This window comes from Lycorma delicatula, chromosome 8 (assembly GCF_047948215.1).
Source record: "Lycorma delicatula isolate Av1 chromosome 8, ASM4794821v1, whole genome shotgun sequence".
Classification (NCBI taxonomy): domain Eukaryota; kingdom Metazoa; phylum Arthropoda; class Insecta; order Hemiptera; family Fulgoridae; genus Lycorma; species Lycorma delicatula.
The window spans coordinates 9,135,386-9,152,059 of NC_134462.1; the positions used below are offsets into that span (position 1 = coordinate 9,135,386).

At 30.2% G+C, this 16,674-nt stretch overlaps 1 protein-coding gene across 1 annotated transcript; it reads right to left on the bottom strand.

Moving 5' to 3' along the window:
- Positions 1–605: 605 nt before the first annotated feature.
- LOC142329035 (uncharacterized) lies at positions 606–14,728 on the bottom strand. Its single transcript, XM_075373291.1, has 5 exons — positions 14,573–14,728; positions 11,675–11,761; positions 4,159–4,255; positions 1,955–2,102; positions 606–908 (listed from the first exon to the last, which is right to left on the bottom strand). The coding sequence occupies exons 1-5, from the start codon at positions 14,650–14,652 to the stop codon at positions 718–720; spliced, it is 603 nt and encodes a 200-aa protein (XP_075229406.1). The 5' UTR covers positions 14,653–14,728; the 3' UTR covers positions 606–717.
- Between the last annotated feature and the right edge of the window lie 1,946 nt (positions 14,729–16,674).

Genomic DNA, 16,674 nt, shown 5'->3' on the forward strand with positions numbered 1-16,674 from the left:
AAGTAGTGATTAGAAACTGATAAAAATTACAATAAAATTATTTGTAATTTAAAAAAATAAACAGTTTCCTGTAATGTTCATGACTCAGAGAGGAAGTTTTATAAAAAGTAAATATAATCAATATGCACACTCTAAATAATTAATGTTACTGTTCACAAAACCCCTCTTTAAAGTATTTTAATATTTAACTGTATTTGATAGCAGTTAATACATATAAACATAATAATAATAACACGAGTACATTCAAGAAGGTCTTAAAAACTTTAAATAACATCACTTGTTTATACACTGGCCAGCATTAGTAGCTGTTAAGAGTCTATAATGTTTGAATACTGAAATTTCTTATTACTTTAACAACTTATAGTATTAATTGTACACATTATTAGATGTTAGACATGTATGGAAGTTTACTTAATAATCTGTTCATAACTTTTTATTTATTTAAATTTCATCAGTATTTCTTTTTTATTCATTCTGATGTAGGTGTTTGGTACACTCATTACTTATGAAGTTCTTCTTCTACAACTGAAGGAATACACCAAAGAAATTTAAAGCATTTATTCTTAAAAAGACACATCAGGTGTGTGAGAAAAAACTGAATATAGTTTTACATAATGAGGTAATTTTCTTTAATGCTGTAAACAAACCAATAAAATTTAGGAAGTTAACTATTATTGTTTATTTAAATAACCTTTAAAATCAAGTTTTCATATATTATTAATGTTTTGTAGAAGGTATTTTGGAAGGTAATCTTGACAAATTGTAATCAATAGCAACACTTGATGGCTGTTTTGGAATCTGAGAAGGCTGCCTGCCCAATCTGTCATCATCTGGATTTGTACTTGTTCCACCAGTGCTGCCACTTGGGGCTGTAGTAGTTGAAGATGTGGCAGTTGAACTTGTTGACCCTATGTTCAAAATAAATACACAAATAGAAAACATATACAAAGTCAGTTGATTATTACTTTTTTAAAATAGATTTTAATTAGTAAGTTTCAGCATATATATACATGAGTAAACAAAGTGTGAAATGAAGAATTTAAAGTAAATTTTAAAATTTGCTTTAAAAGTAGTAAAAAAATCAGATTGGTGGATTTAATATATTATGAAATCTAAATTTAGTTACTTTTGTAAAAGAAGGTTGCATAGAATAAAACCTGTCAGAAAAGGCAAAATTGGTTGTATGAAGCATATTTTAATTTACGATATAGAAATCAGGAGGAAATATTTTGAGATTAAAAGATTATCAAAGGTTATTAAATAATAGAAAACAGAAAATAGTACAAAATTAACCAACTAACAAAAAGAAAAAAGTTATATGATCACAAAAAATGTAACCTCGGTGTTTATCTTTAATTATTTACTCACTGATAACAAGCATAATTTTTGAAAGCATTACTAATATCATTAAATTCTTACTGTTTCTATTCATGTATGATGAATTTACGCTTTACCCAATAAATCAGTGGATGGAAATGAGCCCCGATAGGGAAAGCCTTACCAAATAAGTTTTTACAATCAAAGCCTTAGCCAGAGCCAAGCCTACTAAGGAAAACAATTTTAAGGAAAGGAAAAGGGGCAAATAGTGAGAAAGAAAGAATGTACACCTACAGTGGGACTTTAAAAGAAGATTAACTGAAAAAAGTTCTTCCAATGCCTTTCTTATGGCAGTGGACATCCACCCCTAAATTTTTTTCAAATTATCAGACATGAGGATCAAATATTTACTCAGATTGAAGAATGGCATGTCAATAATTAGTGATCTCGCATCAACCAACAAATTGTCTCTTTACTTCTAGTTATTTAAACAACCACCTTAGAGTAAGCCCAAGCTTCACTAAGGGAAACCATCACTCATCCACTGAATTGCAAGGCATGAGGAAATAAACCAAGCTATAAAACATTTTTATTACATAAAGCAGTGATCGATACATAATTATTTTATAAAACCAACCTGGTGGACATGAATTGGTGGAAGTTTTTACTGGTTCATCGTTGCACTCAGGTTTGCGATGATATGTAACTTTACACTTCAGTTCATAAGTATCAGTCAGTCGTGAATAACTTTGTTTTATTTCAGTCTTCTTGTAAAGTTTAGTTTTCTGAAAATTAAACAAAAATTTTTATTAATACTCAAGCAAATGTTAAAGTACAACTCTTTATAAGGTTTTAAAGTAAAGTATTTAAAAAAAAGGGTTTGGTAATAAATAATTTTAACAGTTAGATCTGTGCATAACCTGAATTCAAGTATACTACTTTTATTGGTACCAAAAATATTTACTTTTCAAAAATAATTTAGTTTGACATTAATTACCTCAGCAAATAAAATAAATTAGCCATTTAAGTTAATATGTTTGTTCTATTGTGATATGGTTATTAGGTGTACATAAAGATGTATTTTTACCATTCAGTTTATTTAGAAATTATTAGAGAAGATGAACATTACCCTGTTCAAGGTTAAAACCACAACTTTATTGCTGTCCTAGAAAGCCAGGTGCTATGATATGTGCTGCTGATTAGAGGAACACAATGACTTTACATGATATATTTTTGTTCTATTCTTGATAAACACTGGCATACAAGATGTTTATAGCACAATAATTGTGCTGACAAACAACAATTTAAGTACAGTCTCTTATGTTATTTAAACTTGTAAATTTATTTTAATAAAACTGATTTTTATTAAAATTAAAAAAAGGTCTATATTTGTACAAATGATTTTACTTTGTGGTTGGTTAAACAACATGTACATTAGTGTTGTATTGTAAAAATATTTTGTCAGTGGTTTCTTTCCTGTCAAATAAAGCTTGTTTCCTGAACTTTTTTCTCTGCAGGAAAGTTCATTGTTAATCAGAAACTCAGAAACAAGACTCAATGAAACTCTCTAAGGTTTTTACAATATGAAGCTGTAATTGTAGTAATCTATCTCAGATACGTTATCGCATGCATAAACAGAAATTATCTGTTACTAATTTGATATGATGTTATTAGTGACTTAATACTTATTAAGTTCAACAGTTTTTGCTGGGATAAAAAAGGATGATGAAAATTTCTTTTCAACAACATTTTTCTTTTGTCAACATTGTTAATCTTGTCAATCCTGGTCCTGAGCATGGTGATTCGACACCATGGGCTTCCTGATTAATATCAAAATTCTGTTTGAAAACTCATTTTTCTAAGTAAATTATTATCTGCTATATTTTCTTGGTTAGAACATATTTGCAAAAAAAATGAAAATTAGAGGCAATGAAATTTCCTGGCATTTAAATTTAGAACACTTATTTTAACATTCTGATTACTCAGAATTCCATTGATGAAGTCAAAATACTACATCGATATGTAGTTTCAGCCAACTGATAGATTTCAATAAAAGATTATGAAAATAATTCCATGATATTTAAATAACTTTTGAGTTGCCAGTGTTTTGAAACTTTGAATGGGGACTGCACTTCAATCTACAAGAAAGGTTACAGAAAACAATATTTAGTCAAACACTTAAAGGATTGAAAATTAGTGCTGTTAAATAATTTAACATATAACTGAATACAATGAATTTTCAGTAATTCAAATTTAAATAATAGAAGATTTTAATTAATTTGTAAAGTTAACTAACTTATCCTAGTCATTCTCCCATACAGTTCTGAATCACACTTTCTAGTTTGATATTAAAAATAATTTTTACTTTATAAAAAATGCTCGATAACTTATTTTATTTTTAAAATGTTAGTAGTAATGGTTTTTAATTATATTTTATCAAGGAAGAATAAACATAATAAATTCTGTATTCATATAAAAATAGATTCATCAACATTAAAAAAATAAGTTTAATTGACCTAGTGGTAATTAATAAATTGACTCCAATGTATAATTTGTTAGATGCCTGTGGTGTTCCTTTAAAACCATAGAAATAATCAGAGTTTTAAAGAAATATATAATAAAAATAATATAAAAAACACTTTGTACTAAATTATTGTTTAACAACTGCTAAAGCATATGTAAAAACTGAAATAAATTCATTGCAATTTTTAGACACTGAAAAAACTACAAAAATTTGGACATGTAATTAAAATCCCAAAATGTTAAATTGTATTAATTCACATTCTTTTAATATTTCCTATTTGAATTACTGAGGTTTCTTAAATATATTTGATTAATTACCCCATCTTCTTGCAATTCACTTATTATGTTTACTGCCGTAAGGCTGGAATGAATAATATTTTGTTGAGTGGATGGGATGTTGTTGAATGCTTGGAACCTGAAATGATCACAATAAATCATTAATAACAATTCTTGTGATGTAAAATCTATAAACTCATCAAATTTTTAAGAAATATATTTACTTTACTCTTTAAAAAACGTTTCAGTGAACTCACCTGACTGCTGGTTGAAGAAGGATAGCTATTGTCTTTTTTTACCATTACAGGTTTATTTTTAGCAAAAAGGTTTACATTAGGGTCGATTTCTGCGTGGCTGATCGTTTTGCGTTTTTTTTTCATATCTTTTGGTTGCATTTCCGTTGTTTGTTGATGTAATTTGATTATAAATGACCTTAAATTAAATGGAATTAAGACATTTTTTAAAAGAATTTAATTTAGAAAAAGCATTTACATACATAATTATACATAAAAAGAGAAATCATAAAACAAAATTTGTTTTCATTTACTATAAATCTTATTAAGTAAATATTTGAGTTTATTAAGTTGCATCACTGTATGTATGCAGATATATTCTTGTCAGAAGTCAGGTTTGAACTTTCGTTATCCCACCAACAGCAGTTATACAGACGAAGCAATGATCATAATGGGTTCAAGGCTAAGATTTGTGGAAACATATTCAGTTTTTATCATAATCTAATAAATGATACACAGTGGAGTCCTGCTAATCCAAAACATGCAATCCGAAAATTCAGCTAATTTGAATAATTTTAATATGAATTTTTTTTTTATTTTTAGCTAAATAACTGTAAATTTTATATTTTTAACAGTTTATTTACTTCACAAAAAACACTGCGTTTTATTACTAATACCAAATGTCGTGTTAACAAAACAAGTTCTAAAAAATTATACATTACAAATATATACAGTATAGTATTAAAAAATTTTAAATGTGAAAAATATTATCTTGTACTTACAATTTGTTGAAACTGTATAACATAAATTATTTATTACAAGTCACAAAATTCAGTCAGTTGCTTTTGGTGTAATGAAGTAAATCTGCTGGAAGACACATTGTTGTATCACTGCCTCATGAACATAAGATCTGCAGATGTAGCTTCAGTATGTTGTGCAACATAGTGAAGGGTGAGGTCCAGGGCCACTGCCACCGGTGCATGTGTCACACATGCTGGTCTATATCACTGCTGGTGCTGGTCTATATCACTGCTGGCCTTGTCATCATGCTGCTTGGAGTCTTGCTGAATAACGGTTTCTATAATCACCTGATCTGAAAGATTTTCAGGTCCTTCACCATCCACTGCCATCCATTTATTTACATCATCATCAGCTGCTTCTTCACAACTGGTAATTTCATGTATAAGCTCAAGTAGATGTGCTTCATTTTTATGATTTGAACTTTCTACAAAGCTGAGAGTCAGCCACATTTTTTCCCAAGATTTTCTTAAGCACTGCTCAGAGACAAAATCCCATGATTTGGCTGCCCAGTAACCAACATCCTTAATGTTTACTTGTTTTATTTTTTGAAGTAAAGGATCTGAACTCGTATCGTCTTGTATGAGGGTCCTTCGGGATTTTTTTTCTAAATGCAAGGATTAAAGTTTGCAAGACACCCTGATCCATAAGTTGTAATAAAGGTATAACAAACGTTAGGAGGTAGGAAGACTGCCTTGATTTCATCCCAAGTTAGTACACCCACTTCAGAGTAAGATGGAGCATTGTCTATTAACAGAATTTCTTACTGGTAAATCATTCTTTGTTAAAACATTTTACTGTAAGAAAAAAACTGGTTTTGAAACCATTCCTTAAAATGATTTCTATCCATTCAAGCCTTCTTTTAGTTCTTATAATACGCTGGAAGTGTCTTCATATTGAATGCTCGAGGCTTTGCAGATTTTTCATCATCATTAAAGATAGCTTGTGATTTCCCACAGCATTATCAAGCCATCAGTGTAACACACTCCTTGCTCATTTTAAAGCCTGGAGCATGGCTCTAGGCTTTCTTAGATGCTACACTTTTTGTTGGTAATGCCTTGAAGTTCAAGCCAGTTTCATCAGCATTGTAGACTTGAGGAGAATATTTTTCCCATAATAATAAGTCAGCAAACTCTCTCTGGTATTCCTGTGCCTCAGTATGATCTGCTGACAGCTGCTCCCCTGTCAAATATCACAGAAGAATCCCGTGACATTTCTTCCACCTGTCTAACCACCCTATGTTTGCCATAAATGAATCATCACCATCTATCAATTTATTGTGATAAATAGCCTTCTCTTGAAGAAGAGGTTCACTTAAGGATGTGCCTTTTCCTCTCTCCTGTACATAACCACAGAAAGAAGGCTTCATCAACCTTTTCATACTGTGACGGTCTTGATGTATGTCATCCTTCAAGAGTTTCTTTTTTAAGAAGATGCACAGAATTGTAAAATTTTTGTACAGTTTTTTCCAATCACTAATTGTGGCTTTTCCTACACTGAAATCCACAGACAATTTTGTTGCACTCTTACCTTTATCTAAACGATTCAAAATTACTAGCTTATCTTTAAGTTGTTTGAAGGATACTTCCCTGGGTGTTAGAAGAAGGGGATTGTAAAATTGTTGTTTAAAAGTGGTGACAAGGATCCCTCTGTTAGTTCGTTGTATAGGCCCTTGATGTTACTACTGGTAAGGTCTTTGAAAAGATTCTGTACTTGCATATAAACAAGAGGCTGACCTCACAAGGCTTATTGATAAAGAATCAATACAGGTTTCATCCTGGAAAGGATATTGAGGATGCCATACTTCATGTGATGGGTGTGGTAATGACCAGGTGTTCGATGCCTTTGGAGAAAGCTAAAGACAGGGCGGAATTTACTGATGGGAATGTCTTCCGAGACATTCGCATCAATGGCATCTCACCGAGGCTGGCTGATGACTGCGGAATGTGATCATCCCATAATCCCATTATGGGATTGTGATCATCTCGGCTGATGGACTCCGGTATGTGTCCACAATGTGGTTTAATTAAAACTAGTTTAGAATCCCAATTAATATTATTATTATTTTAAAGTACTTTACATAATTATTTTTTTACTCACTTTATTGCTGTAGCTCGTAAATTCTGAAGTCGCTGACGTCGGTAGATTCTAAACAGCGCGTGTCCGATTCTGAATTCACATTTATCACAAAATTGTTGACGTACACATCATATGCATGTTCATCTTCAATTTATTTTTTTTCAACGTTGACAACATGCTCGTAAATGTTGCTTTAACTCGGCTTCAGATACTGTATAAAATTCCTCTTCAGCTAACTTAAGAACGTCCGACGTGTTAAAAGTTGTATTTATTTTAGTTACTTGCCCTTTCACTTGATCCAAATCATTTCAATGGCATTTAAGTCAGGGCGATAAGGTGGCAACCGTAGAACGTGACTATCATTTTCGAAAATGTCATCTATTAGAAATTTCTTTTGATCTTCTTTGTGTAATTTTATAATATCATATAATTCAGTTTTAGTCATAGCAGGAGACCAGTTAATTCGTTGTTCGCCTAGCCGTTTTATCATATCGCTTTTTAAAGAGTTAGAATTTGACTGCTTTTGTAGCAGAACGTTGTGATACGTACGATGCGTTATCTAATAAAATGACCGACCGAGATGGCAAGTTGGGAACACACTTCTCTTGTAACCATTTCGTGTACTTTTCGGAACCCATCGATTTGTGATAATTTCCTTTCTTATTTAACTCATAAAGATCTTTCCTGCCTTTTGAATTAATTTCACTTTCGTGGGCTTTTTGCATAATTTTCTTCACAGTAGGAACGCATTTTTGGGTTACATAAGATGTATTTATTAAACGCCTCAAAGTATCCGTGTCAAAAGAATCTGAATTGCACACAGTATTAGGGCGATTTACACGCTTTCTCGGCGAAACGAACACGGATCGCTTCTCAGTTTCATTTGATTTCCCTTCTGTTATAATTCTTTGGACCGTTCGTTTCGTTTTGATATTTTTGTCGCATGAACAACCATATTCAGCACTTCAGTTTTCTCACTATTCCAGTTCCGGCACTGTTTTGTAAAAAGAAATTTTAAACATTGAATACAATTTTCCTCGCGTTTTTTTTCCTCTACTCCTCTAGGTCGGTTTGGACTGATGGGTACAACTCCACCCGGAGGAGTGTCTGGTAACTTTAACGAGCCTTCCCACCTACCGGCTTTATGGTAGGTCGGCTCGCCGGTCAGCTCTTTTGAGGAGTCTTTATTGTGCTCTTTCTTGACGCCGTGTCGGGACATATCTGCCCTAAACACAGCGCCGGGTTTTTTCTCTTTTACTGGATCATTGGCACTGGCACACCTGGGTATGCCAGTCCTCACCTCTGGGGCTGTCCTACCGTCCCTACACTAATAGCCCCGGCGCCGCTCCTCTTGATTTTTACTCCTGATTACTTCTGTGGCATATATGTTGACTCTCCTCCAATGTTCATGCGTAAGGATGTCCCCCATACCAGTGCTGCGTATAAGATTGACGATGTTATTGTTGACACTATTACCTTCCTGTTCGACCCTCTTGGTGCACTTTGCGACGTTAATAAAGCGTTCAATGCTTTTACCATGCCTTCCGCCTTCTTGCAGCAATTAATGATGTGGCTAGTAAATTTACCATTCTCATCCAGTAACACCCCTAGATATTTTAGTGGGCTTGTTTCATGAATTGGTTGGTCTCTTACTACTAAATTTATCAGTTGAATTTGTCTAGCCGTTTTCCCTCGCCTGACTATGAACTATTGTACTTTTGTTCCTAACTTTGGCATTTTAAAAGAAAATAACAGTATTGAAATATTAAAAATTTAAATGACTACTGAATTTATGGCAAAGCATTAAATGAAAACAACACAACAAATAATAAAAATAAATCACTAACAGCTGCTATTCACTTCATTAAGTAAAATATACACCGCAATAAATGTTTCTATAATACCACTTCTAGAACATAATTACAAGCGATGTGTGACATGATTCTTCTCAGCCCAATAATTAGAGTAGATTAAAAATAAGTAAATGAAATTCTAAGAATTGCATGTTGTGTTTACAATAATTCAGAAATAGCACATTAGTCATGTATTATTCTACTATTATTAGTTGCTACACAACAGGAAGTAGGCCTCGATCACAATATCAATATATAACTTAGAATAAAACTCAACAATTACACCACAGCAAGTTTATGAAACCTGTTTTTTATATATTACCATACCATAAAAGGCATATAGTAAGTGACAATGATTTTAGTTTGCTTGTAACAGAGGTTAATGCATGCAAAATGCTAGTACATAGGCTTTCAGTCCCTGCTCCAACATATGTGCCGATACATATACTGTACTGTGTTAAAAAGTGCGTATTATGTACAGTACTGTATTTCTAATTTGTTTTATATTGTGAGGAAAACAAGGGAAAAATAATTTTTAAAAATACTACGTAAAAAATGCCATACAACTGTCAAATCTTGTGATAAAATGATGTTGGTATCAGTATAGTATAATATGACGAATTCGAGTGTTCCGGTGTTCAAGTTCTAGTAAAGCCAGTTATTTTTATATGAATTTGAATACTAGATCGTGGATACCAATGTACTTTAGTGGTTTGATTTCAATTAACCACACATCTCAGGAATGGTCAAGCTGAGACTGTACAAGATTACACTTCATTTACACTCATATATGTCATCCTCATTCATCCTCTAAAGTAATACCTGAACGGTAATTCCCAGAGGCTAAACAGGAAAAAGAAAGAAATATGAACATGAGTGACTCACTGCTCTGTCGCTGACCTTGTGCAGTATGCATGCACGCATTAGTGAACTCATTTCATCAGAATTTAATTTTTTTGCTTGCTACTGCATTACTGCAATAATTTCTGTTAATCTGAAAATTTTGCATTCCGAACAGGGCTCAGTCCCAATTAGTTTGGATTAGCTGCACTGTACTGTATTTAATGTATTTGAAACATGATTCAATTTTCTTCAGCTGAATGACTATTTAACACACCCATGAAAACAGACCTTAACAACATATAAATAGAAATAAAAACTAATAATAATAATATAACATAATATACTAATAAAATTTATTAGTAGTATTACATATTAATTTATTTATTGTATTTAATATAATACTAAATAAACAATTAAAACGAAATAATACAATAAACTAAAAAAAATACATCACATTTATGTGTGTGCATTATATAATTACATATGTATTACACATAAACAATGTTCAGAGAAAATAATTCACAAATTATTTGGGTAAATGTAGACCAGAATTATAAACAAATCAAATCATTACTTATACAACACAGTCACCACACATTGCCCGTGAAATATATATAATAAAACTAAAATAAATCTAATAGAACAAAGATTTACTAAAAAATAATTTACAATAAGCATTTACAAGCCCTCTGCAGTCAATATATTGTCAATATTTGCTACCGTTTCATAGATACAAATCACAAATCCACTGACATTAACAAAAATGTCTTAACACATATGAATGTTAATAAATACATAAACATTCAAAAACCCATAACAGTACACCAAATGAACAGACACAATTAAAATTTGGCATGTTACTTACCTGTCTGCCTAATTTAAAGAAAAAAAAAAAAAAACCTACTAGCAGTTACATAAGTTGATACCATATAAGAACAATATGCTTCAAAGTAAATTTTTGAAAAGTTTTATTATAAAATTTGCTTCAGATTATCATTACAAAAAGTTTATATTTTAAAATTAATGTATCCCTGTACATTTTAGATAAACATAAAATTATGAACTTTTAATGTAAAAATACAAATTAATAAAACTGCATTTACTATTCTTTCTCGAGCATCTAACGGGCCTTTTCTAACCTCTTTTTTTATGATTATTAATACATTATGTAGGTGAAAAACACCATGCCTGACTGAAATTTGAACCCAGTATCTGTTAATGATTATTATATCTATTTACAATTTAAATAATAATTTTGTATAATAAGCAAATGACCACCATCACTTTCATTCAGTTATTTTACAATTGTTAAAAAATGCTTATTGGCATAACCTGAAAACTAGTTAAAATGAAGTAAATAACAGTCAATCTCAGGCTAAAAAATAAAAAAAACTGAAACTGGATTTGTATATAGTACCCGTATTACTCTGTTATTAACATGTATTGTCTCTTTCACATGAATTATTTAGTAGCAGACAACTTCTCTCTTTCTATTTGCCATTAGTCTAGTCAGTAGGATCTATTAAACTCTCCTGACCATTGCTTATTATTATCTTACCAGAAATTAAGGTTGAATTTTCTTTTATTATGCAACTACTAGGAAGAACAATTAAATTAATATGAAACTCCTAGAAAAACAAGAACAAAATAGCTGACAGCATAGTCATTGAAAATTTGATGTATATAGTTTATTAATAATATTCTTTTCATTCATGTATAAAAATAAATAAGAGTAAAATAAATAATTCTGACCAGATTAGTGGATGATAAGGAGGCCTGAAGATAGGTCTCCAGTAAGGTCGATGATCTGCTATCATAATAGTCTGTATCGGTGACATCCTATGGAAAAAACAAATATTTACATTAATTTTAATCATTCAAAATAAAATCTTTTTTTACAGTAGTAATAATAATAATAATTGCACCATATATAATGAGTTAGTATGTGATACAATATCCCTTTTTACCTCTGATATGGTAATATCTTTTACAATTTTCCTCCACATCACATCATAAGCAAAAATTGTAGTTTTATTTTTTTTAATTTGCAAACATGCATTTAGATCATAGATAAAAAACATGCCAAATTTTGATAGTGTTCATTCATTTAGTTACTATTATGTGTGAATGGGGGGGCAATTGTACGTAAGCATCAGCATGAAGTTCCTAAAATTAATGAATAAATAAAAACTGATATTATAAATGAGAATGCCACATATGAACTTATTCTACAAGAGAACTTTATTAAATTTCAGCAAACAAATATAAATTATCATAATAAATCAGTTGGCTGACAAACACAATTAAAATAGTAGATTGCTCAGGAATAAATCAGTGTTATATTAGATATACAGCAAGCTATATATGTGATAAATAGTAATTTATTATTACATAATTTTTAACCAAATTACTGCCTGTTAATGAAAAAATTATTCTGAAATTTTATTACAAGTTATTTACCATAAGGTAAACAAAAATATTTATTTTAAATGTCAATCTTTAGTAATATTCCAATTACTAGAGAACAAAAACCTAATGAATGTTACTTGTTAAAATTAATTTCTTCCATTGTTTATTAAAATTAATATCAATCTTTTTTTTTAAATTTATTTGCTATATTTTTTTACCTGAAGTTTAAAATTTTAATGAAATGTGTTAAAAAAACTTACAAAAAAAAACAGAACAAAAATGTAGTAGTTAATGACAACATTTAAAACAAAATTACATTTTAATTATTTAAAAAAATATATATTTATTTCTCTTAATATACAAACTAATTGTTTTAGACTTTCTTAGTCTTTCTCATGACTGTAATCTGTGCAAAGCACTGTATTACAAAAGTTCAAAATTCAGTGGTGGGAATTGCTTTTTCAGATAGTAATAATGTCCACTGTACAACCACTTCCTGTTGGTGAATGTTATATGACTGAATAACAGTTGTATATTGCTGAGTTCAAAATGTTGATGTGTAACAATTTGTTCAGCTGAGTGGAGAAGTCAAGAGAAAATCACTTCGTTAATATGTTTCACATAGGATTCTTGTGAACCTCAAAGATGTCAATGTAATTCTCAGGGGTAATTTGTCTTAAGTCAAGTTTTCTATAACTAACGTAGTTATAGTATCTAACACAACAATACATGGTATTTTAACATAGCATAAAATAGAAAGACTTTATAATTGACAGTTAATTTTTTTTAGGGTAATTTACAAGCTTGAATCCTTTGAATTTATACTTGCCTTGAGCCAGCCTGTTAACTTGCCTTGAATTACTTGGAATTGTTTACACATGGCTTTACTGGGTATTCCTGTAGTCTACGACTCTTTAAAGACTCTGTCTTTAAGGTTATATTTATTATTTTTACCTTGCTACGTACATAGGAGTAGTAGTAATCTATTTAACAGGTCTTTGATCTGGAAGTAACAGAAGCTATTTTAAATTGTCTTATCTAGAAGGGGGCGCTACACTACTGGACAAAATTGAAAAATTACACTATTTTCAAATTTTAATGATAGTTTTCAATAAAATTATATATATAAAAAATAAATAAAAAAAAAAACACTTTTTGCCTCTTATGATTTTTTTCGAAAAATTCATTGTTCTTGAGACATAAGTGAAAAATGTGCTCAGCAAAAAGAAACAGGATTTCATTGTGGCTAATATGCACTCTTCACTACAAATAAGAAAATATTTAAATCGTTAAATTAAAAATGTTTTTAAATGTCTTACAAATATTAAAACTGATGAAATTATTAAAATCTTGATATGAAAATAATATTGCTCAAATTGTGTGAGAAAAGGAATCCAACTGAATAAAATACATTTTTCTACAGTTGTTTTTTTTTTAAATCCAATATATTTTCAGAGTTAAGCTAATTAAAACAGCAAGAACAGCTAGGAGAAAAGTTAAACTATTTACATGATATAAAAGCAAATTTTAGTAAAACTGTAATTTATTTATTTCTTCTCTGGCAGTTAACAGGGTCTTGGTCAATGCTTAAAAGCTCTTTTCTGTTGTTAATGAGAAATAGGTTTTGTAGCTCTTGTAAAAAGAAGTGCCAAGCCGTACTGGGATTTGAACCTTAGTATTAAAAGTATCTTATAGCTTCCTAATGAAAAAGACAGAGATGGACAAAGGACAGAGATGGTACTATTTGCCTTGAAAGTTATAATAATGATGGGAATTTTCTTTTATATCTTGGTTATTGATGGCAGTCATAGAAAATTATCATAGTGTCCCCCAGATATCTAGTGATACTGCTTGATTTGGAGCTCGTAAGTAGCTGCATGTCTTGTTTATGTAATGAATATACTTTTAGCTTGTAATACCTATGGAGATTCAAGTCAGGTTGTATTGTTAATTAGAAACCAACAAGAAAATGTTAGTGAGGGGCAGTAATAAGAAGCTGGTATTAAAATATAACAGCTTTGGCTGGGTCTTGAACTATCATTTTCTTCCAGGGAAGTCTAATACTAACCATTTGCCCTCTTCCAACACATTTAAAATAAGTTATATTTTAAATTAAAACATTGTCTGTTAGAGAAATTAAATTAAACAGAATTTTATAAAAAAATATAATAATTTTATGTATATTACAAGGTTACACAAAAAAAGTAAATAGTGATAAAAATAATATTTCATTTAACTTACAGTGCAGTATTTGTTGTTTGAAAATACATAGCCATCAAAGCAGATGTTAAAAATATCACATTAATGAAAGAAGCATACATTTTGCATATAATTTATGTTACTTTAACTTAGTTGACATAAAAATCATACACTGAAATAAAGCCAAACAAGAACCATTTTATACTCTATCTTGACCATAAATTAATTAATATTCTTAATTGTTTTAGTGATCATGCATTCTTAATAAAATAATTAATACAAATTAAAATTAAAACTAATGAATATTCATTGTGGCATTGCATGTGTCATATGTGAAAGCAATCTAATTTTTAACAAGATGTTTGTCATATATTAAATAGATATTCTGTTTTTTCCTGACAACTGCTTATGTTTTATACATTTAAGAAAGAAGCAATGGCAATACTGATTGACATAATTTTTGTAACATTAATGAAAGAACTCTTTTTGTTTCATTTTACTAGTTTTTAAAATACCTCTTCACAGAAATGTTTTACCACATCCCATTTCCGAGTGCCTTTCTACCTATTAACTTGCTTTGAATTACTTGGAATTGTTTACACATGGCTTTACTGGGTATTCCTGCATTCTACGATTCTTTAAAGACTCTGTTATGTTTCTTTAAGGTTTAGTTTAATTCTGTCTTGTGTACAGTCAACTGTCTTTTAGTGATTTTGTTATATTTTATATAAAATGACGAGTTCTAGTCGTCGATGGTGCAAAAATTCAGCAGATAAGTTTTGTTACATATGTGATTTTCTTAAAAATCACAAGACTAGATCTACATCTCAGGAAGTCAAAAAAGCCTACTTTTTGTGTTTTAAGTACCAAAATGGAGATCAAGATAAATATTGAACTCCACATGTTTGCTGTGTGAGTTGTCACATAAATCTAGTGCGTAAGGCATGGCAAGAAAATTTCTGTGCCATTTGTTGTTCCTATGGTGTGGAGAGAACTTTCTAACCATGTAAGTGATTGCTACTTCTGCATTACTAAAAACAGATTTTTAAAATCAAAAGGACAAAATTGAGTATCCCAATTTACCTTCAGGACTAAGGTCCATTCCTCACAGCCAGAAACTACAAGTGCTGATTCTTATTCTTCATTAGGATCTAGTTCACAACTTTCTGAGACAACTAATACCAACCCTACATTTTTACCAACCATCAGTGAGCCTCATTTAATAACTCAAAATGAATAAAATTATTTGTTACCTGACCTGGGTTGTCAAAACAAAAAGCTGAACTTCTTGGTTCCAGACTTCAACAGTGGGACTTGATAAATAAAAACAAAAGTGTTTCACTTTACCAGAAAGAGAAAATAACATTTTCAAGTTTTTATTAAATGGAAAGGATCGCTATGCAAATTTTGTGATATTAATGGTTTAATGAATGAACTTAATATGAAACGGAACATATACCTTCCGGGTGGTGTATATTCATAGGTTTGTCTAAGTACAGCCTAAAAGCAGACTTGCTTCATAATTGAAACGAAAAGTCATCTATTTCCTAAGCTCATATAGTTACAATGAAAGAAAACTTTGATAACTTGGTTATCATATTAAATGAGGTTAAACATCAGTGGTATCAAACAATATCAGTGGGATATCTGTGGAGATTTAGAAGTGATAGGTGGTATATTGCTAGGGCTTCAAGGAGGTTTTAAAAAATATTGTTTCTTATGCCTGTGCGACAGTCAGGTGATACAAGAACATTTAATTTAAAAAAATTTCCTCAGAGAACTTCTTTTGAACAAGGTACTTAAAATACAAGAGATAAATATCAAAAATTAAAAAAACAACTCCCAAAAAAGAAAATTGCTGACAAACATTGCTCTTTAATATAGGATAATTAAAGAGCATGCGGGTGACAATTTTGTATACAGTATTTGTATATAGTGTAATCTTTTATTCAACTTTCTTTAACTTATTTATATATATTTATATTATTATATATATTATATAATATAATATATAAATATAGCCATACATTTATATAGCCTATGACACTCCTATTCTAATACAGGATAATTAGTCCCAGATTGCATTTATAAATATTTTCATCAAAGATCAAAATTTTCTTATCGATATAAGACCAAGAAAGAAC

Excerpts from the sequence above, each read along its gene's own strand:
- LOC142329035 (XM_075373291.1), bottom strand. The coding sequence starts at position 14,652 with ATGTATGCTTCTTTCATTAATGTGATATTTTTAACATCTGCTTTGATG. Across the intron at positions 11,762-14,572 it reads CAAACAACAAATACTGCACT|GATGTCACCGATACAGACTA; the intron begins GTAAGTTAAATG and ends TTTTTTCCATAG. Across the intron at positions 4,256-11,674 it reads CCTTATCATCCACTAATCTG|GTTCCAAGCATTCAACAACA; the intron begins GTCAGAATTATT and ends TGATCATTTCAG.